The sequence below is a fragment of the Capricornis sumatraensis genome, chromosome 17, assembly GCF_032405125.1.
Source record: "Capricornis sumatraensis isolate serow.1 chromosome 17, serow.2, whole genome shotgun sequence".
Taxonomy (NCBI): Eukaryota; Metazoa; Chordata; class Mammalia; order Artiodactyla; family Bovidae; genus Capricornis; species Capricornis sumatraensis.
The window spans coordinates 62,215,356-62,238,795 of NC_091085.1; the positions used below are offsets into that span (position 1 = coordinate 62,215,356).

A 23,440-nucleotide genomic window follows, 5' to 3' on the forward strand; every position below is an offset into this window, starting at 1 on the left:
CTTCCTTTACTGCCAATTTAGTCCAAAACTTTTAACAACCAGGTTATGAAGAACAGCTTCATGCTTGGATTCCAGACATCTTAAAATGATGACCTGTAACCCTTTGAACTAGTTGTGAAACTTATTTCCAAGGGACAAGGTGATTTTCAGAATTCAAATATTGGGAGCCACAGGGGAGCATGAGGTCATTGCCTAGTCCTGGCTCTGTCGCTTCAGGGTTGAGCGACTGTGATTTGACTGAGCTGGGAATCCCTACTGCAGAGGAGCATTTCAGGATGTACTGTCTTCACATGGGGATCCCTCCTACTAAGAACTGGAACTTCTACATGGCTTTCTCCTTCTTCCGCATCGCCGCAATCCTGCAGGGAGTCTACAAGCGCTCACTCACAGGTAATGGGAGCCTAGGAGAGCTGGCCTCAGGGTGTGAGTCACAGCCAAGAGGCTTCTCTCCCTGAAACCCTCTCATGACCAAACTACAAAGTTCAGTTAATTCAACCATTTGTCAGCAAGTGTATATCATATATTTTTAAGAAATATTTAGAATTTTTTTAAATTATTAAAATAAGGTACAAAACTTTTTAAAAGTAAAAACACAATAATAAGAACTCAATCATATAGAAGAATATAAAATCGTTTTCCATTCTTTTCAGCATCACTCCTCAAAGACAAAGCTACTGTTAAGGGTTTTGGGCCCCAATTTTTCTGTATATCTGTTGTCTCTCCTCTTTGTCTCTCTCTGCAAGTTTTATAAAAGTGTGATCATTTTACATGTTATTTTTTAGTACCTTGATATAAAAATTTTTTATCCCAAAGATTTTAACGAAATACTATGGATGGCATCACTGACTCAATGGGCATGAGTTTGGTGAGTTCCAGGAGTTGGTGATGGACAGGGAGGCCTGGTGTGCTGCACTTCACGGGGTTGCAAAGAGTCGGACATGACTGAGCAACTGAACTGAACTGATTGTGTGTATATATATACACATTTATATATTATGGCCATATATATGTATTTGACAACTATGTAAGGCAAATTCCTTATTTTTTTCCACATAACAGTATTTCACTGAGACCTTTCCATGTGAGTATGTATAGACATCATTCATTTTGCTTTCTATAGTACATTCCATGGTATGGATATACTGTAATGTATTTAACCAGTTACCCTATTGATGTATCTTTGGATCGTCTGCAGATTTCCACAGTCACTTAGTGGTTGGTGGACATCTTTTCTTACTCATATTTGAATATATCTAAAGGATAAATTCCCAGAGTTAGAATTTCTGGGTTAAAAATTTGTGTATTTTAAATTTTTTTAATGTTGCCAAATTGCCCAGTGAGAGGATTGTTGAAGAAGAAAAAAAGATTACTGTATTTTCTTTGATGATCCTCTTACATATATGGGAAAATATTTTATTTAACCAGTGTTTTCTAGATTATATCTTTAAAGTTTGAACGTTTGAGAAGAAAAGTTTGGCTATTTAGAACTGATGGTTCAATATATACATGGGCCACCTATGGAGTGTTTATATATATGCAAGTATGGCACAGTGTTACTGTGCCAATTTAGTTTTCATTCTGAATTCTGTAGGGTAGAAACTGAAATAATCTATGTGAATGTGAAGTCACTCAGTCATGTCCAACTGTTTGCGACCCCATGGACTGTAGCCTACCAGGCTCCTCTGTCCATGGGATTATCCAGGCAATAGTACTGGAGTGGATTGCCATTTCCTTCTCCAAAGGATCTTCCCAACCCAGGGATCGAACCCGGGTCTCCGCATTGTAGACAGACGCTTTACCATCTGAGCCATAGCCTAAATTATTTAAGAAGGTATAAAGACAGATTAAAATTTGTTTCCTATGTAGAAGGAAAGCAATTAGAAAGCAGGAAGGTAGAATCTCCCAAAAGGCTTCCCCAAAGACTTAGCAATAGTGACTAGGCCAATAGCATTAAGTACCCATAATCATCCACATTATAATCTATAAATTCCATTCTTACCAAAAGGAACCAGGGCACCTTGGAGAAGTGACTGATTTTAGGTCTAGGGCAGAATATCCACAAGATGAATCTGGAACATCTTCCTGTACCAGAAAGATAGGAGGTTGTTGAGAAGGTCATATTTAACTGTCTCAGGAGTCCTCTTGAATAGGCTCCCACTTGCTAATGACAGGAAACTTTGAGCACCAGTAAGGATGAGAGCTGGAATGGATGGATGACACACATCAAGTATGTTTAGATCCATGAGTAAAGAGTGATACTAAAAGTCTCACTGGTGACTGGAGGCTGAGAGGGAAGCAACCCATTATTCTGATAATTGGTAAATGAAGGGGAAAAAGTCAACCACTTATCCTGCCTTTCCTATACAAATTAGATGTCATGTTAAACAAATGATTAACGAGGAAGTTTTTCTTTAGAGAAGCATCCTGGACCCAGTGATAGAATTAGCATAGCACCAACTTGCCATCCCAGTACATGAATGCATCTGGAAAATAAGTGTTAATGGTGCTAAAATCATCAAGAGAGGCAACCAGACATTACATACCTCCTGATGCTGCCCTCAAAAGTTGAACCTGGATCTGACCAAGCCTCTAGTGCCAGCCACCAACTTACAGGGAACAGAGGATTCAGTGGAGCACATTAAATAGTACCACTGAGACAAAGCCACTCACAAAAATCCAGATTCTGGGAAACTTCACAGGGAAACAATTCAGTTTCTTCAACAAATGAAAAAGGTGATACGATGTTGAGACTTAAAAGATATATTAGCCAAAATCAGTATTTGAACCTTATTCAGATCCCTATTTGAAAAAAGAAATGTTGTGGAAAAAATTTTTGTGAGACAGTCTTAACTATCTCAGGGACTTAAAAGATACATTACCCAAAAACAGTATTAGAACCTTATTCAGATCCCTGTTTGAAAAAAGAAATGTTCTGAAAAAAATTCTTGAGACAATCAATGAAAAATTAATTCTTACTAGATAGTTGAGGATATTAAGGCGTCATAGTTAACTGCTGTTTAACTGTGATAATGATATTGTGTGGATGTTTTTAAGTCTTTGTTTTTAGATATAAATGAAATATAAGTATAAAGATGTGGTGTTTGGGATTTACTGCAGCAAAATCCAGGGCAGTGGGGTGGAAAGGCAGAGGATGAAACAGGATTGGCCATGCTTTGATGATTATTGAACTGAGTGGCAGAAACCTGTAGGTACATTAAATTCTTCTCTCTAGTTTTGTTTGTCTTTGAAATTTTCCAAAATGAAAACTTAAAAAGGCAAATGGAAAGAAGCCCAGCAGTGGGTTTGCTAGTACTATGGGGACATCTTAGCCTTGTGCTCATCAGTACCCAAGGCTTTCTGGTAGCATTTTGCTCTCAGCCAGGGTGTCAAAACCTTCTGAGAAAGGCAGTTGCAGTAGGGGAATTGATCATGCATTCACTCCCAAGAGCCTCTGCTAGGTCAGGCACCATGCCAGCAACACCTTGCTGTTGTTGTTCAGTTGCTCAGTTGTATCTGACTCTCTGCGACCCCATGGACTGCTCGCCAGGCCTCCTTGTCCTTCACCGTCTCCCAGAGCTTGCTCATATCCATTCAGTTGGTGATGGCATCCAACCATCTTGTCCTCTGTCATCCCCTTCTCGTCCTGCCTTCAGCCTTTCTCAGCATCAGGGTCTTTTCCAATGAGTCAGCTCTTTACATCAGGTAGCCAAGGTATTGGAGCTTCAGCTTCACCATCAGTCCTTCCAATGAATATTTGGAGTTGATTTTCTTTAGGATGGACTGGTTGGATCTCCTTGCAGTCCAAGGGACTCTCAAGAGTCTTCTCCAATACCACAGTTCAAAAGCATTAATTCTTTGGTGCTCAGCTTTCTTTCGGAGAAGGCAATGGCAACCCACTCCAGTACTCTTGCCTGGAAAATCCCATGGATGGAGGAGCCTGGTGGGCTGCAGTCCATGGGGTCGCTAAGAGCTGGACACAACTGAAGTGATTTAGCAGCAGCAGCAGCAGCTTTCTTTATAGTCCAGCTCTCACATCCATACATGACTACTGGAAAAACCATAGCCTTGACTAGACGGACCTTTATTGGCAAAGTAGTGTCTTTGCTTTTTAATATGCTGTCTAGGTTGGTCACAGCTTTTCTTCCAAGGAGCAAGCATCTTTTAATTTCATGGCTGCAGTCACCATCTGCAGTGATTTTGGAGCCCAAAAACATAAAGTCTGTCACTGTTTCCACTGTTTCCCCATCTGTTTGCCAGGAAGTGATGGGGCCGGATGCCATGATCTTAGTTTTCTGAATGTTGAGCCTGTTAACAATGTTGTGATAGCTTCAGGTGAATAGCACTTATAGAGATACTTGCTATTGCCCTGGGAAAGTGGATTTTGGAGAAAAAGGATGTGTTTCAAAGGCATTCTCTCTGTGATATCATCACAGGAGATCTGGGTTCATCCTTAGGCTGGCAGGGATTGATTTATAGTCTGTACCAGGCAACCCCACATATGATTTTCCTTCATTAATAAGTTGATGCTGAGGTTTAGATTTCTTATAGATGGATGCTGAAATTCTAGAAAGATAAGTGCTGGTGGCTGCAATTTAGGAAGATGCCATGGATGTGGTCTCTTCTGCTAGGACTACATTCAGGAAAATATATCAGAAATGTTCACTTTAAATCAATCCAAGCTCATACAAATGACTTTCCAAGAGACAAAGCAGTACTGTGAGAGTAATATCCAATTAAGGGGATGAAAATGTTAAAAAATTCTTTGTACCCTCTGTTAGAAAAGAAAATCACTATGAATAACAATGAATGCAAGGTGGGGGGCTGTCTTTTCTTTCAATGAGATATGTACAGTCTGAGTTAGGAGGGGAAAATAAAGTCTGTAAGACCATGAACCAGGGAAGGGGCTGCCTGCTTTCCAACTGGCCCCCAGTGCCTGGGTCCATACTCATTACCCGGAAGGTGATTAAGTAAAGACTTGCTGAGGTCCAGTGGGCTGCATCCTCTGCTGTGTAGCAGATGGATCTGGTTTTCAATTTGTAAGGAATAGTCTAGCCTAATATCTTTAAAACCAAAGCTGCATGCAAATGGTTCTTTTGAGAAATAATACTTGACCATGGCAGGAGCCAGAAGTAAAATAGGCCTCTGCAAGTGAAGTTGCTCAGTCATTTCCGACTCTTTGCGACCCCATGGATTGTAGCCTACCAGGCTCCTCTGTCCATGGGATTTTCCAGGCAGTAGTACTGGCGTGGATTGCCATTTCCTTCTCCAGGGGATTTTCCCAACCCAGGGATTGAACCCAGGTCTCCCACATTGTAGACAGACACTTTACCATCTGGGCCACCAGGGAAGTCCAGGCCTCTGCAAAGATCCATTTATTGATACAAAGTAAATGATGAAAACAGTCTCTTTAAAACATAGAAATTCTAAAACTAATCCAGGAGAACTGGCTATGGAAGTTCAGTTCAGTCTCTCAGTCATGTCAGACTCTTGCAACCCCATGGACTGCAGCATGCTAGGCCTCCAAGCCCACTATAAAAAGGGAATATTCACAGTATAAGGAGACACAAGGATATATCCTAGATACATTGAGTGAGTGAAAGAAGCCACACTGAAAAGAATATGATGTACAAATTTATATGACATTCTGGAAAAAATGAACTACAGGAATATAGATCAGTGTTGTACCCTAGGGGCAAGGGTAAAGGCTTGACTACAAACGGACGCTGTGGATATTTGGGGATGATGGGAATGTATATACTATATCCTGATGGTACTGTTGGCTGCCTGACTAAACTTAAAGAATTGTACACTTTATAAAGAGGATGTATGTATACTATATCTTAATTTAAATTTTTTCAAAAAAGCCTTCATGCATGTATTAAGTAAAAAAAAAAAAAAAAAAGGCATGACTAGAGTGAATTCTGCAATGCTGACAGTGGTGTTGATCTAGACAAAATGGTGCCCAGAAACTAACCATTAATCCAATCCCCTGTGACACTTGTTACCAGTTTCATGGCAGGGCTTCCTGTAGCCCAAGGTGATAGCAGAAGTGCTTTGGGGAATTCCTGATTTAATTTAGATTCTTTAGGAAAAGAGATAAAGCGCAGGGAGCAGGCTGACTGAGTCCAACTTCTGGCTCCCAGCTCCCTAAAGTAAGCTTGGGCCCATTTCCTTCCTAAGACTTGGATCTTTGTTCAGTTCAGTTCAGTTCAGTCACTCAGTCGTATCCGACTCTTTGTGACCCCATGGACTGCAGCGCGCCAGCATCACCAACTCCCAGAGTTTACCCAAACTCATGTCCATTGAGTCGGTGATGCCATACAACCATCTCATCCTCTGTCGTCCCCTTCGCCTCTGCCCTCAATCTGTCCCAGCATCAGGGTCTTTTCCACTGAGCCAGCTCTTCACATCAGGTGGCTAAAGTATTGGAGTTTCAGCTTCAGCATCAGTCCTTCCAATGAACACTCAGGACTGATCTCCTTTAGGATGGACTGGTTAGATCTCCTTGCAGTCCAAGGGACTCTCAAGAGTCTTCTCCAACAGCACAGTTCAAAACCATCAGTTCTTCAGTGCTCAGCTTTCTTTATAGTTCAACTCTCACATCCATACATGACTACTGGAAAAACCATAGCCTTGACTAGACAGACCTTTGTTGGCAAAGTAATGTCTCTGCTTTTTAATATGCTATCTAGGTAGATCATAAGTTTCCTTCCAAGGAGCAAGCATCTTTTAATTTCATGGCTGCAGTCACCATCTGCAGTGATTTTGGAGCCCCCAAAAATAAAGTCAGCCACTGTTTCCACTGTTTCCCCATCTATTTGCCATAAAGTGATGGGGCCGGATGCCATGATCTTAGTTTTCTGAGCTTAGTTGAGCTTTAAGCCAACTTTTTCACTCTCCTCTTTTACTTTCATGAAGAGGCTCTTTAGTTCTTCTTCGCTTTCTGCCATAAGGGTGCTGTCATCTGCATATCTGAGGTTATTGATATTTCTCCCGGCAATCCTGACTCTAGCTCGTGCTTTATCTAGCCCAGTGTTTCTCATGATTTTCTCTGCATATAAGTTAAATAAGCAGGGTGACAATATACAGCCTTGACGTACTCCTTTTCTATTTGGAACCAGTCTTTGTTCCATGTCCAGTTCTAACTGTTGCTTCTTGACCTGCATACAGATTTCTCAAGAGGCAGGTCAGGTGGTCTGGTATTCCCATCTCTTGAAGAATTTTCCACAGTTTATTGTGATCCACACAAAGGCTTTGGCATAGTCAATAAAGCAGAAATATATGTTTTTCTGGAACTCTCTTGCTTTTCCCATGATCCAGCGGATGTTGGCAATTTGAGCTCTGGCTCCTCTGCCTTTTCTAAAACCAGCTTGAACATCTGGAAGTTCACGGTTCACATATTGCTGAAGCCTGGCTTGGAGAATTTTGAGCATTACTTTACTAGCGTGTGAGATGAGTGTAATTGTGCGGTAGTTTGAGCATTCTTTGGCATTGCCTTTCTTTGGGATTGGAATGAAAACTGACTTTTTCCAGTCCTGTGGCCACTGCTGAGTTTTCCAAATTTGCTGGCATATTGAGTGCAGCACTTTCACAGCATCATCTTTTAGCATTTAAAATAGCTCAACTGGAATTCCATCACCTCCACTAGCTTTGTTCGTGTGATGCTTCCTAAGGCCCACTTGACTTCACATTCTAGGATGTCTGGCTCTAGGTGAGTGATCACACCATTGTAATTATCTGGGTCGTGAAGCTCATTTTTGTACAGTTTTTTGGTGTATTCTTGCCATCTCTTCTTAATATCTTTTGCTTCTGTTAGGTTCATACCATTTCTGTCCTTTATTGAGCCCATCTTTGCATGAAATGTTCCTTTAGTATCTCTAATTTTCTTGAAGATATCTCTAGTCTTTCCCATTCTATTGTTTTCTTCTATTTCTTTGCACTGACCACTGAGGAAGGTTTTCTTATCTCTCCTTGCTATTCTTTAGAACTCTGCATTCAAATGGGTATATCTTTCCTTTTCTCTTTTGCTTTTCGCTTCTCTTCTTTTCACAGCTATTTGTAATGCCTCCTCAGACAGCCATTTTGCTTTTTTGCATTTCTTTTTCTTGGGGATGGTCTTGATCGCTGCCTCCTGTACAATGTCATGAACCTCCGTCCATAGTTCACCAGGCACTCTGTCTATCAGATCTAGTCCCTTAAATCTATTTGTCATTTCCACTGTATAATTGTAAGAGATTTGATTTAGGTCATACTTCAGTGGTCTAGTGATTTTCCCTACTGTCTTCAGTTTAAGTCTGAATTTGGCAATAAGCAATTCATGATCTGAGTCACAGTCAGCTCCTGGTCTCATTTTTGCTGACTGTATAGAGCTTCTCCATCTTTGGCTACAAAGAATGTAATCAATCTGATTTTTGATCTTTGTAAAATGGGGATTACAGCAGTCATGTAACTCTAGGAATTCAGTGAGTTGCACATCAGACACTCAGCATCAAGTCTGGTACATGTCAAGTGCTCAGCAATGGTAGTAGCTGCTGATGGAACAACAATACTGTTATACATTAGTACTCTTAAGGGTTGTTTAAGGGGTTCTCACTGGTTTTCTTTGCTTCTGCTTAGGGCAAGCAAGCTCGGCGACTGCGAAACAAACTGGGAAGCTGACAGAATTTATGTCTAACCTGGCATGGGATTTTGCAATCAAAGAGGGGTTCCAGGTTTTTAAGGAAATGCCGGCCACCAAACCATTAATGAGGTCCCACCACACATGGTCCCTGCTGAGGACCCCAGGCACGAGGAGTTATGTCACCTCCACAGACTCTTCTCTAGTTCATGCCTCAAAGGGAGCTCTGATCTTCTCTCCAGAAGGCCTTTCCCCCCGAGTCAGGGAGCTATATCAGCGGCTGAAGGAGTTTATGGAGCGACATGTCTACCCCGCTGAGCCGGAGCTACAGCGTCACCAGGCCTCGGCCGAGAGGTGGACCCCCTCCCCACTGGTTGAAGATCTCAAGGTAAAGCAGCCTTTCGTTAGCACAGCCCAACCTCAGCTCGTCCACTGGCCATATCTGTTCCTTCTTAGGCAGTGAAGAGATGGAAGATTGAGTTCAATGGTCTCTGCTTGCCACCACCACTAGAAAGAGCCAGCCCTAGATCACTCAGTTTCACTTTATTGCTCTTTCTATGTGACCATGTCTCGGCCTGATACTCACCCCAGGCAGAGGAGTGCCGAGTCTGTGGCTTCTAACTCTGAAGCAGGTGGACTCATTTTATACATGTCTGAATCATGTAAATTTGAGACTGAGTGATATAAATTGCATCAGTTAAATGACACTCTTTTTAAAGAATCCGTAACATCAAACCTGAAGGGCCACATCAACTGTAAACTATGTTTATGCTCCTGACACACGGTGACATCAGTTTAGTGTATAATGGAAATACCTGCTGTTCTTTTTCAGGATTGGTCTTGGCTTGTGTTAGTTCTTAAGTTATCTGAGGTCTTCAGGAGCACATATTCTGCCTGTGATCCAACCAGACCTACTTTAAAATGAATTGGCATTATCTCTACTTTCAAACCTGTTTCAAATTAACCAGAGTTCAAACATGGCAAGATTAGAAAGAATTCATGACATAGAAAGAGTTCTATAAAATTCTCTGGCCTCTGAGATAGTGACTGTCAACAATTTGATTTATAGGCTTCCAGTTCCATTCTTCTACTACATAGTAATATATATATTATTCCTATAATATATATAGAAATTATATATATATATTTCCACATCCTATTGTAATGAAACTGTTTTATTCAATTCTTTGAATCTCCCACTGGCTTATGTTATTTAATGATGTATTCCATGTCAGTGCCTGGAGGTGGATCCCCGAGGGGACCACATTGGGGGTGCACCGTAATTTGGCTACCCTGCCCCCGGCTGAGAGACACTGTGGGGATCTCAGTGTAGGTCACTCCAGGTCACCAAAGCAGCAGAGTGAGCAGCTAGCTGCTAACATGGACAGGGAGGCTGAAGAGCCAGCTGAAAGAGACAGTGGAAGCCAAGGGGATGCTGGCTGCTAGGAGTGTGGCCACAGCTGTCATAGGGCAATGGCCAGGAGGTCTCCACTGGATGCTTCCCCAGGACACTGAGACTGCGGTGGGAATTTTCAGCCAGTCATGTGTAGGTCCCATCCTCATGTGTTGATGCCCCTGAAAGTTTTACAGTGAGAGCAGCGCAGAATAAGAAGCAGTTTGGGTCCTGTGCAAGCAGGCGTGTCAAATGCTGTTAAATGCTTGTATGTCCACTTACTGTTTCTACAGTGTCTTTTTTTTTTTTTTTTAACTTGTGGCTGGCTGGGTCTTCATTGTGGTGCATGGGCTTTCTCTAGTTGTGGTGTGCGTTGACTTTTTTTCCCTCTTGTTGTATCTCTTACACAGGCTCAGTAGTTGTGGCCCATGGTTTCTAGAGCACACGGACCCTAAAGTGCTCCGGCTTCTCTAGTTGCAGCCTTCTGGCTTTGTTGCCCCACAGCACATGAGATCTTAGTTCCCCACCAGGGATCGAACCTGACACCTTCCCCCCACTTGCCCTCCCCCTACCCAGTGAAAGCACTGTGTCCTAACCACTGGACTGCCAGGGAATTCCTGAATGAGACCATTTTAGGTCCTTTTCATCAGTAAGGTGCATACCATTCTATACTCCTATTACCTTATGAAATGTCCTATACCCCACCTGCTGACCTGCACACTTAATCCTCACGCATTAGATGTACCCGTCCAGTGCACAGAAGTGTTGGAAAAGCAGACGTTATTGCCATGGACACCTCTAGTTTCTAAGTGAATCTATAAGAAAAACCTAGAGAATATTCTACCTGTGGTCATACCTGAATGGGAATCATAAGGACCACTAAGATTATTGGGGAGAGTAGTAAAAGAATGGCTCACAGCTTTTATCCAAAGTGTCATTACTACTCATAAGTGAGAAGTATTTGGTATTTATACTACATCTCACAAATCCTATGAGGTAAGCGTTATGAACCTCAATTTAAAGGTAAGAAATAAAATTTGTCTAGGGACACAACTAGAAATAGTATCACCTGGACTCAATCCAGATCTTCTGGGCTCAAATCTATGTGTTTTCCCCTCCCACAAGGAGATGATTCTATTCACTTCCTTATTCTTCCTCTTCTCAGAACTCCCTTGCTTCTTTTCCTAATTCTCCTTTCCTTTCCTGCTTCATTTGTTCCAGTTAATCTGTCCTTCCTCTCCTTGGTCACTGCAGTCTCAGCTAATTAGCTTAACACAGTCATGAGACGAGTGTATGTGCTGATTCTAGAAGTATATGTTCTAGAGCGCAGCCCTCATGTCATGGAAGAGCCAGCAAAGTGGTACCCTCCCAGTGGGAAGACTTACCATCATCACTAATATTTATTGCAGCCCCAGCTTCTGAGTCCAACACTCTGTGTTCTCTGTGTTTCCTAATTAATCTTTCCAACAATCTAGTGAGATGCGTGTTTTGAGCATAGGTTGGCTACCTAGTGTCTCTTCTCCTTTCTTTGGGTAGTAGCACCCTAGTCATTTGGGTGCCTCCCTCCCTGCCTTTGGACAGTCTGGCAGAGCTGTAGTCAAGGTACCAGCTCAACCCACCCCACAATGCCCAGACAGGAACTGGGCACGTGGAGCCAAGCTAGGGCAGCCCCACAGTCCCTACCTGGAACCTGAAGAGTGAAGTGTTTTCGACAGAGAAAACAGCCAGCACTCACTCACTGAACAGCAGGACTGCTGAGTGTTTGCCCTGCTGCCATTCTCTAAGCTGCCTGGATTCCCATCCATTTTTAAGCCCCCTTCTCTAACCTGAACTCCTGATAATCTTCCCATTCAGATCCTTGTTCCAGTCAGTCACCTCCATTCCTAGTCTCACTCAGTAGCTGTGACTGGTAGGGTGGTTGGTGACGTCCCCTGTCAGGGATGAGGAAACTGCCATGAGGAGCTCCACTATCTTGCCCAAGGTCTCCCAGCAGGTGTGGTGGGGCAGGGTCTGAATCAGGCAGTCTGACTCATGGCCTGGGTTCCTGATCCCCAGGCTGGACTCCCTGGTTTCCCTGTCAGGAGCTATGTTCAGAAACCTAGGGGTACTTCCCCAGGAACAAAGTTGTGCCTCATGAAGAAAGCTGGACAGGGGATCTCCTTAGGTACCTCATCACCCATCATCATCATATTATCCTCAAACCAGCTAAGACTGCCGCCAGATCTCCTGGGCTGGTTCCCTGCAGACTCACTAAAGGACTTCACTCTCTTGTGTTCATGATGTGAGGTCTAGCTGTGTTGTGATGACAGTAGTGATGCTAGCAGTGATGGAAGTGGGCTAGTGGGGCATCTGGGATATGGACACGGGGAAGTGAACTGATCGCACCATCCCTGTTAGGAATGGGCTGTCCCCGGACACTTCCCATTCTCCTCCCACAGATCTGCAGGGTTGTATCCAGCATGATAATTTGGACTTACTATTTTTCATGGGCCAAAATAAAATGAAGGCCACCCTGTGTGAATCCTTGATTTCTTTTTGCCATGACAGGAGAAAGCCAAGGCCGAAGGACTTTGGAACCTTTTCCTACCCCTGGAGACTGATCCCGAGAAGAAATATGGAGCAGGGCTGACCAACGTGGAGTACGCACATTTGTGTGAGGTCATGGGCACGTCTCTGTATGCTCCCGAGGTACCTTCTTTACTGTCTTCCTCAGCATGGGAGAAAATGCTTGTCCTCCAGAGAGTTCAGCCATCCTCCTGGGCTGACGGGGTTCCCTGCAGCAGCACTGGACTCGGGAGCTCTGACGCACACTCAGACTTCTTAGGAGTAAAGACACTGCAGGCAGGTGGCTGGAGCCAGAGCAGGAAAGGAGCCAGGGGTGGTGTCTTCTCAGGAAGTTAGGGCCTGGCTGAGCACAGCCTGGCGGCTGGCTTCTGTGGAGCCTCAATCCAACAGCTCCAATCTACTTTCTCTCCCCAAGGAGCTCTGAAGTTGAGCTTCAGGGGCCTCTGAGGTACTGTATTCAGAATGTTGTGGGTCTTTGCATTTCCTTGGGGAGAGGAAGGACTTTCCTGACGGTGTCAGAGGATCTATGACATGAAAGAGTCCATGCTTCTGAGATGTTTGAATTTTAAATATGGAAGTGAAAGTCACTCTTACGATTTTTCTTCGTTCTAGATCTTTAACTGTTCTGCTCCAGACACGGGGAACATGGAGCTTCTGGTTCGATACGGCACCGAGGAGCAGAAGGCCCGCTGGTTGATTCCATTGCTGGAGGGAAAGGCTCGCTCCTGTTTCGCTATGACTGAGCCCCAGGTACCTACTTTGAGTCACCCACAGGCGCTCCTCGTCAGGCCAGACCCTTACCCAGCCCCATCGGGCTCTGCCATCAGGGACCTCGGGACCCTTGCCAGCTCGAATCAGAATGTGCTCTCACTCAGGTCGCCTCCTCAGATGCCACCAACATTGAGTCTTCCATCCGAGAGGAAGATGGCTTCTACGTCATCAATGGTCACAAGTGGTGGATCACAGGTATTTGGCCTGAAATTCATTTTTCAATCACGTTTATGTGGATCTAGCCTGATAAGCATGTCTTCTCTGCCCTGCTGTTGTCTGAGAAACTGGGAGGGACTAGCTTCATTTCCAGCTAACACAAAAGAAATTCTGTCTCTGATCCCAGAAGAGGCAGCAAACCCTGAGAGAACCAAAGGTTCTACGTGGACTCCAGGTGACCCCACATGCGACAGTTCCAGGAATCTCTCCTCCACTCCCCACTCTCCTCATTCTGCTGTGGGCATCTCGCTTTAGACAGGCCGGAGGTCACTTCCTCAATGGTGTCCCCGTCTTCTGAGGTCAGCTGTGGTATAGCAGAAGGGCTGGTGATAATCCTGTCGTTCACTAGGCTTTAATTCTCCAGGGCCCGCGGTACATGCTGTGGGGACCTCCCCTCACTGAGTCTCCACCCTTCCCCAGAAGGTCTGTGGTATTATCCCCACTTCACAGAGAAGGAAACCAGGATGGAGAAGTGACTTGAGTCACTGCCCAAGGTACTAGCCCCCCTACTGCCAAGTAGGGAACCACCCAGAGTTCAAGGCTGGCCTGACTCTGATGCCTGTGGCCAAAGCCAGCATGTTTCCACCTCCTGTGGGAACAAAGCAGAATAGGCTGCCACTGATAAAGTAGCAGTTTTCAGACTCTTGTCTCCAAATTATATTTTCAACCCAATGTGCTTTACAAATCAACTGTTCTTAGGATGTTGGATTCCTTTCTCACTGGGGCAGAAACCAGTTGTTCTTATTGCTAGTCAAAGGGCTGCATGGCCTCATCTGATCACGTGACATCTTAAAGGGTCCCATCTGCTCGTTGACTTCAGCTTCTCTGGGCCAGGACTGAGTGTTTAAGGAGAGCTGATGGCCCTGGTGTCAGATGATGGGGTTCTGTCTCTCTCCTTTCCTGGCAGGCATCCTGGATCCTCGCTGCCAGCTCTGCGTGTTTATGGGAAAAACAGACCCACATGCCCCACGCCACCAGCAGCAGTCCATACTCTTGGTTCCCATGGATACTCCAGGGATAAAAATCATCCGGCCACTGACGGTGTATGGGCTGGAGGACGCACCAGGTTGGCCCCTTGAAAACAGCTCGCTTCTCTGTGTGGGTCTGGGTCTGGGGAAAAGGCTTTGGGTAACCCTTGCTCCAGTGCAAAATAACACCTGTATGAGTCTGAGGACATTTGGAAGGCCACGTGCTCCTGCATTTTAGTTCATGAGTATCAACCATGTAGGCAAGGTTCAGACAGGCATTCATCTGTTGTTGTTGTTTTTCTCTTTTAATCATAGAAGACAAGCAGGAGTCTAGGAGGTAAGGAGGCCACAGAGAATGGAGGCAGGAAGTGGCCTCCAGACCTTCTCTTCTAGACCTCAGTGTGGAGATCTGATTTCCCAGCTTGGAGGTCCTCTCACAGGGGCTCTTTCTCTCTGCTGATTTTGTCCACGTTTTGACTTCAGAGTTCCCATATGGTCAATACACTGTTAGAGTCACAATACTGCTAGGGAGTTCCAGTTTAAGTTAGAGTTACTTCTTTTTTTTTAAGATTTCTTTATTTTTGGTTGTACCTGGTCTTCATAGTTGCCTTCAGGCTTTCCTCAGTGGCGGTGAGCAGAGGCTGCTCCTCATCATGGTGTGTGGGCTTCTCATTTTGGTGGCTTCTCTTATTGTAGAGTGTAGGCTCTAGGTGCACAGGCTTCAGTAGCTGTGATTTGGCCTCTAGAGTGCAGACTCAGTCGTTGTGGTGCATGGATGTAGTTGTCTCGAGGCATTTGGGATCTTCCCAGATAAGGGGTTGAACCCATGTCCCCTGTTTTGGCAGGTGGATTCTTAACCACTAGACCACCAGGAAATCCCTAGAGTTATGTTTTAGAAAAGAAATGCCAAACTATTCATTTGTTATCGTGTAAATTAGTGACTTATTTTCTATTTTTAATAGGCTCCATTTTGTTCTCCTACACTGTTCAACCACGTTCCTGTTAGAAGACTACACAAGGGCAGGAATATTGCCTCAGATGAGATAAACATAACCAAGAAAAATGTGTAGGCAGATCACTCGGAGTACCCTTTGTGTCTTTCAGGTGGCCACGGTGAAGTCCTGTTTGAGCAGGTGCGCGTGCCCAAAGAGAACATCATCCTGGGCCCCGGCCGGGGCTTTGAGATCGCCCAGGGCCGACTGGGTCCTGGCAGGATCCATCACTGCATGCGGCTGATTGGCTGCTCAGAGAGGGCGCTGGCGCTCATGAAGGCCCGAGTAAGTACTTCCCTTCGTGCCTGTCTCTGGACCAGAACGACCCATCTGTCTTCCTCTCAGACTTCAAATCCTGTTTCCTGAGAGCAGACTTGGCAGGTGAAGCAAGGTGATGTTCTTTACGAGAAGCTGTGTCCTTGTGTTTGCTCTGCCTCCTTTACTTTGCTAAAGTTTCAAATCCAGAGCAGATGGGCCTCGCCCTGTCAAGGTGACCAGAAGGGAAAGGCCAAGCTCTGTGACAACAGAGGGCAGGGTTCCAAGTCCACAGGGTCATGGTCTACTGATGACCATTTCTTCTATTAGTTCATCTTTAAAAATTAGGTAATAGAGAGAACTTGGGGTTCTAGCATCCAGCCCTGCACCATCCTCCTCCCCAAGCACATTTAAAACTTTATTCTTCTGTGACCCCTCAAAGGTTGCAAGTCCACAGAAATGAAAGTTCTTGCTGGCAATGGTAATTCAAATCGGTGATACCAATTTTGCAAAGAAAACTGAAGGAATCTTTGAGCCCCCCAAAATATCTCACAAGATACTGTCCAAAGAACAGAGATAGTCATGTGTGCATAGGTCACTGAGCAAATCTGATATTCACACCCTTTTATGTCCAATTTCTTTGTTTTGTGTTTTTGTTTTTAGGTTTTTTTTTTTTAATTTTAAAGAAAATGCTCCCTTTAAGGGCTCAGGTATAGTACCTAGTCTCATCCTGCAGAGCAGCTTAAGTGTACATGCCAGAAGTCTTAGAAGATGCCAAGTATTGAGGAGGATGGCCATCCGACTCATAGGACCTGATCATAAGGAGTAGTTAGATTTGATACTAGGAGGTTCACCACAACCATGATTATAATACTTTGAAACAACCTGTGAGGCTAACAAGTAGAGCTTGGTCAGATAACCCTGGTTATGGACATGCAGTGAAATTCCAAAGCAATGCTGTAGAAATCTGTTTCTTAATATATGTAAAGAGATAACCCTTAATGAAAAAAAAGCAGGCTACAAAAGCATTATAAAGGATATGATTCCATTTTTTTGTTAAAAAAATACATATGTATGTTTATGCATTCGGAGAAGTATCCAAATTTTAAAGTGTGACTAGATGATGGAATACCATGTTGTTTGTGTTGTGGTTTTTCTTTTTTTTTTTTGTTCTGAAAATGTATGCTTTTCTGCCATTAGTAATATAATTGGTATCATTATCTGTTTTTAGTTAAAAAGTGGGGCAGAGAAAAGATCCCTTAAGTTCTTCTGATTGTAGTTTTCAGATTCTAGAATCCCCATTGCAATAACAGTTGTCCACAAGAGGGCTCTGGCACCCAGACTTTGCCCCTGAGAGTTCCTCAGGATGTGAAGCAGGCCCTGCTGTCAGCAGAGGGCGCCCTGCTGGCCTGTGTGAGGCGCCCACAGTCACTGCCTGGTTACCAGAGTAGCCCTGGGCCACAGGCAACTCAGACCAAGCTCTGTCCTGCTTGGAGGCCAGGGCTGCCCAGATGGGGCAGAAGGGCTGGAGTAAAGGGGTTCCTGGAGATAATTTGTGCAGCCACCACATTGTCTAGCTTCCCCCACGCCCCCGCCCTCTCCTGTGCTTCCACCCTCTCCTCTGCAGAGCACCATCCATGCCTCCCATCCTGTCTCCTGTGTCCACAGGCGAAGTCCCGCGTGGCCTTTGGGAAGCCCCTGATAGAGCAAGGCACGGTCCTGGCAGACATTGCCCTATCCCGCGTGGAGATCGAGCAGGCCCGGCTGCTGGTGCTGAAAGCTGCCCACGTCATGGATGTGGCGGGAAATAAGGTAGGAGGCCGAGGGACCTCACAGAGGACAGGTCCAGAGGACACGGTGAGGGATGCCAGCCCGGAAGTCTATTAATAGATGCTGACTCTTCCCTCCCCACTCAGCAAACTACAGAGAAAACACTTGGCTCCTTGACATAAATAACTTTGCTTCAATTCTCCTTGGAACTGCCTGGGCAGCTTCTGAAAAACAGAAAAGGTACAATAAAGAGGGCTGACCTTTCTGTTTTACTGACCCAGTGACCGTCTGTCAGCAGGCCTGACAGGGCCATATGGCCCCGGCCTGAGCTACAGACCTGCCTGGTCTTCCAGGCGTCAGGCAAACTGAGAATAAGCCAGGGAGTTAACCAGAAAAGCTTTATTTTCAACGTGACATTATTCCTTAAATGGCTCTTTCTGAGTGCCTCCTAACACCAGGCATGATGCCATGTCAATCCCTGCCTTCTCCATCTCTCTACTGAGTCCCTAACCCTTAGCTGAGAGGCCTCGGTAGCAGGGGGTGACCCAGGCTCAAGTTCCTGGTTTCTTGGTCATCTAGTGCCAGGTATGAGGGCTCTCAGGGGCTTTGATTGAAATCCCAAACTCAGGGAAGATGCTTGTACTTCAATTCCGCTGAGTCCTGGCTGGCCTCATGCCACCTTTCCTTTGGAAACAGCTGGTCATGACCCCAGATGAGGCTCAGGCCAGTCCCCACTCTGCATTGAGTGTGCGGTGATGCTGCCTGTCACCTAGGAAGATGCCCCTTGTCTTTCCTTGACAAGGCAGCTTCCCACACCACACAGCATCCTAAGCCACTTTCCTTGTCACCCACCCTGCCTCTCCACCCATTGGTGCTGGGTAGGATCCATGCACCAGGCAAGGCTGTGGTCCAGCAGGAGCTCAGATCTCTGTTCGGAGCTGCTGTTTCTACTCCTCCCTGTGAAACTGATCAGTCTTCCACGCATTCCACCCTGGGGTCTTGCCCTCCTCACCGTAGTTCCTCTTCCTTGTAGGCTGCAGCTCTGGATATTGCCATGATTAAAATGGTAGCCCCATCCATGGCTTCCCGAGTGATTGATCGTGCTATTCAGGTGAGCACAGATGATGGATCGCTGGTTCTTCTGAATCATTCACAAGATTCAGAATTTCTCTCCTTTAGCTGCCCAACCTCCTATAAACTAATAACAGCCCTTTGTTGCACAACCCCCATACATGACTGTCCTTTTCCTCCTCAGAACAACCCTATGAGGGGTCCTATTTCTGCTTCCATTTTGAATACGTGGAAGCAGAAGCACAGGAAAGTGATTTGTCTAAGGTCACTCAGCTTGCAAGGAGCTGAGCTCAGATTTTGGGGAACCTAGGTCCTTCTTACACCAGGCCCAGCCTTCTAACCACATAGAGATGCCTCCTTCCCAAATCTCAATCCATGGCCCCTAGAGAGGGACTTCCCAACAGCAGAAGTCACCTAGCAGAGCAGACCTGGGGAACCTGGTGTCCCTGGGATGGCTAGTGAGGCCCCATTTGGAGTCTTCCAGAATGCTGTTGTCACACAGGTGTCAGGGGACAGCCTTGCAGTGTGGCTGTTCTGAGCTGTCCTCACATCTTAGGAGCAGGCACTTGTTCGTGGGGCTCTCAGGGATGAGGGCTCACCCAGGGCTTCCTCCCCTCTTGCCCTGTGTCTGCCAGGCCTTTGGAGCAGCAGGGCTGAGCAGCGACCACCCACTGGCTCAGTTCTTCACTGGGGCCCGAGCCCTGCGCTTTGCTGATGGCCCTGATGAGGTGCACCGAGCAGCAGTGGCCAAGATGGAGCTGAAGCACCGCAGTTAGACCTGCAGGAGCCAGATCATCCCCACCAGGCTTGTTGTGCCCAAATGTTTAAATGACGTGCTTTGAAAGGCCTGGTGTGTGCGCTCCATGCACCCTGCCTGGCAGCTCTGTCCTGGGACCCTTGTGAACTCAGCCTTGGTGGATCCTCACAGAACACACTTCTGTAAGAAGCCTGGAGTTGCCTGTTTCAGGCAAGGAGGAAGAGGAGTAGCCAAGAGCTGAGTGGGTTTTGGCACAGAGCCTGAAGAGCTGGTCTTTAGGCCAGGAGCTGGATGGGCAGCTGGGCCCCTTCTCTCTGGCTGTGGTGTGCAAAGGCTGTGGGCATCTGCATGAGTATTAGGAGACCTACTGGGCCTGTGGTTGCTCCCAATACAGGGCCTGCTGCTCTGTCCCTCCCCACCGCTTCTCCCAGCTGATGGCTGCAGCCTACAAACCTGGGGTAGAACTCCTGGGAAAAAGGAATGTAACCCAAATCATGAAGCCACTGCCGTCTAATTTTCTTTCTTTGAATATCCAAAACACAGAACACTGAAATGTTAATTTAGAAAGAAACTTTGGAAACATGAAAGAATAAGAGTGCATACTTCAGAGACATCATGAATTCTCTATATTGTATAAAAAGAATGGAGAATGAAGGCTATCACTTCAACCCCTGTTTCAGTAATGTCAGTTGCCTCCGCATATTTGAGTTTACACAAGATCCTGCCCAGTGCATCAGCCTACCTGTACGCATGGAGGGCAAAGATGCAGTGACCCACAGTAGGTCCCAAATCAGCCACCTCAGTGCTACTCATCTAAAGGTCAGCAAAAGACCATGGCGTTCTGGTGTGTGAGGGCCATCCTCCATCTGCTCTGTAGTCAGAATATTTGTGGGGAGAGGAGGTGGTGGGCAATATGCCATTACAATCCAGAGAGCAGTACTTTTCCCACAGAGAAAAGTGGACATGCTTGCTCACTTGAGGTCTGAGTTGAAGGAATGGGTGCCCATGAGCCCAGGCAGTGGGTGGAGATAAGCCATTGGCTCTTAGGGCCTGATCTGCTAATCTCGTGATCTGGGATGATGTGGCCAACAGCTGCCCATTTCAGGTCAGACCACATGGGCAGGGATCACTCTTCACTGTCTGCTGCCTTGCAGACCTGGCCCCCTCAAGGAACTGCTTTACCAGAGAGAACACCCACCTGCTGCAGTTACAACCTCATGCCTTCAGGGTACCGGGGAGGCATGGGGGGCTTGTGAAAATGCTTCTCAGATGTCCTTGCCTTAGTGGTCTGGGGAGGCAGGCCCTCCTCTACTGCTTGTTGCTCACAAAGATAGTTAAATTCAACTCCTCCCCCACAATGAACTGCTATCACAACACCAGCCGCACTGCCAAACAACCTTTTGAAAACTGTGGCAGAGTTCTAGCAGCCTGAATTCTTGCTTTGAGTCTTAGTAAGGAGGGGTTTGAAAAAGGAAGTGCTCTGGCACGTGTGTCACGTGACCCTCAGGTTTCTCTCATGGCCTCAGAAGTTAACCTTGCTTGTTAACTAGTGCAGCTGCAGGGATGAAAATAGAAACTGTGGGGCGACTGCACATCTCCCTCAGGTTCTGTGGGGAAAGGGGAAGCCCTGGGTGGGACAGTGAGCGTGCTTAAAGGATGTGACTCACAGAGATGCAGCCACCAGCAGCCCCTCATCCAGGATCTCCCATCCTGTGAAATAATTCCACTCACCACTGTCAAGTATACCCTTCCTCTTAGCTGGGCACTAGTCTAGGCCCTGGGGAATGTGCAGGAGAACAAACTGGCCCAGTTGCTGACACCAGGGGGCCCTTGGCCCCTTGACCCCCTGGTGCCCTGAAGGCATGTGGTTGTAACTGCCCCAGGTGGGTGTTCTCTCAAGTAGGGGATGGTGGCGAGTATCTGAGATGGTGGTGGGTGATGTGGGTGCTCTAATAGGCACTGCTAGAGGGTGGGAGCTGGGGGCTCAGAAAGGGAGAACTCATTCCAGAGGAGGCATTTGAGCAAGACCTGCATGATAAGAATGGGCAAGGGTGCTTCAGAAGAAGGAACAGCAGATGCAGAGGCCCTGCAGGGCAGCCCAGTGTGTCTGGGTGTTGAATACCAGAAGGTAGAAGGTGCTGGGCCATCTGAGACCTCGGGGCCTTTGGTGGGAGTTTGGTGTTGATTCTAAACTTGACAAAACAGTAAGTTTAGGTCTTAATGTGACACTTTGATTTGAGTTTTTAAAAGCTGCCTCTGCTCTCCAAAGTTCACCAGGATAAAGAAGGAATAAGGGAAGATTAGAGCTGGTTCGAAATTCCATATTGCTGCAGAGGGGTGCAAAAAAACCACCCACAAAGTTAAAATTAAAAAAGAAAAAAAAAAAGAAGGAAAGGTGGAGGATGAGGGGCAGGGGTTTTAATGAGTTATGAGCAAAAAATCTGAAGAATAAAGGAAATTTAACCTTGTCTTTCTCTCTCTTTTTTCCCCTACCTTCAGCAAACAGTTGGCATTTCTGGTTGGCCGAATGTGCTAACTAACGTGGTGCCGTGACAGCATTCTGCTTCTCTGGAGTAGGAGTCTGTGTATGGTTGTAGATGCATGCTTGGGCATGAACAAGCTTGGCGGGTGACGAGGGTGCCTGACCAGCTTTATTTGTGGCACACTTAATCTCTTGCCACCGTCTCTATGTGGCTGGGTCTGCCTTCTTATTAGCCTGTCTTGGGTATGGGAAAAAAATGTCGTCATAACATACAATGATTTTTTCTCACATTGACTTTCTGTCTCAAAGCAATTGAACACACAATTCCTCTGCTCATCTCTTGGCATCAGAGGCTAGATTCCCATTGGACTGAGCCCTCCCCCGTGGCCCCATGACAGTTTCAGGGCTCAGGGTTCCATCTAGAATGCCAGCTGTGATGGGGTGTTTAGCCCTCTCGTCCCGTTCTCCCCCACCTCATGCTCCCTGCAGTTACGTGTGGTCCTGGCATCCACAGCTGCCCGTGTTCCTCCCAGCCCTGATTTCATATACTATCAGATAATTCCAGAATAATCCTAGAAAGGCTGTAAGAAAGAGACTGGATTCCAGAGAACTCCTCTGGTTGGGGCCCCTTTAGGGGAATGTCACTGGAAGTGATGTTGAAAGAATAGGCTCCTGCATTCTCTGCCAGCATTCCCATTCCAGAGTCCCCAGTGTTCATCTGGGAGGCCAGGGCTGTGCTGCTGTTGGCCTCTCCATAGTCACAGGGAAACAGAGGGGCAAGCCCAGAGCTGAAGCTTTGGTTGAGCATCTCTGGGATCTCTGGATCAGTATTTATGCTGCCCTCCATGGTGCCACGAGGCTACAGCCCTCTCGCCATCGTTGAACTTGCCAATGCATGTAAGCATCACAGCAGAAAGACGGGAGAGTCCCAGGCTCCAGCAACCAGGGGTCCAAACCTGTGACCATCTATTGGACAAATACTCTGGGAGCAGAGTTCTTTTAATCAAGATGGCTGAATAGATAAATGACTTCAGGGAATTTTTATCGGTATTAGATAGATAACCTAGCGGTAAAGAGCTGTCACAGAAAAACATAGACACTAAAGTGTTAAGGACAAATATTAATTAGTTATACTCTACTGCAGTAAGAATGAGGGCCCAGCATGAACTGACCTCAGCTTCCATTTGTACAGGGGGCATCTTAGGGAGAGAATGAAAGCAGGGAGGGTCAATGGCAGGGTTTACACAGGGAAATTCCTGCTAAATCAACAGAAAGTGGGAAGGTGGAGGGCACCAGTCCACATGAAATTTATCTGGGTTTGCTAACTGGCACTTAAAGAAGCTAGGCTCCTAGCCTCCCACAGAGAAAGGAAGGCAGGGTCCTATCTTGAAACACTGGCTGGAATAAACTGGCAATAACTTCTGGGAGCCTTGAGTTTCCTCAGGCAGGCACATTCGCCAGGCTCCAGCCATCCTAGGGATGTGGCCTTGAGCTGCTAGAAACTATTAGTGTCTGTTCAGGGTCTTCAGATGTGGTGGGGGTGGACCACATCATTCATACTGAGAGTCTATAGTTTCTGTCGG

The 23,440-nt window shown here is 46.0% G+C and overlaps 1 protein-coding gene across 1 annotated transcript in view; it reads left to right on the forward strand.

Annotated features, from left to right (window-relative positions):
• The window catches only part of LOC138093935 (acyl-CoA dehydrogenase family member 10), a 49,265-nt gene extending 27,197 nt beyond the window's left edge, over positions 1 to 22,068 (forward strand). Inside the window, exons 12-21 of the mRNA XM_068990118.1 lie at positions 217 to 390; positions 8,617 to 9,005; positions 12,558 to 12,698; positions 13,188 to 13,325; positions 13,451 to 13,541; positions 14,470 to 14,628; positions 15,635 to 15,807; positions 17,446 to 17,589; positions 18,581 to 18,658; positions 19,254 to 22,068. Coding sequence (XP_068846219.1) covers positions 217 to 390; positions 8,617 to 9,005; positions 12,558 to 12,698; positions 13,188 to 13,325; positions 13,451 to 13,541; positions 14,470 to 14,628; positions 15,635 to 15,807; positions 17,446 to 17,589; positions 18,581 to 18,658; positions 19,254 to 19,394 — 1,628 coding nt within the window. The 3' untranslated portion in view covers positions 19,395 to 22,068. The remainder of the gene's footprint in view (positions 1 to 216; positions 391 to 8,616; positions 9,006 to 12,557; positions 12,699 to 13,187; positions 13,326 to 13,450; positions 13,542 to 14,469; positions 14,629 to 15,634; positions 15,808 to 17,445; positions 17,590 to 18,580; positions 18,659 to 19,253) is intronic.
• Positions 22,069 to 23,440: the final 1,372 nt, after the last annotated feature.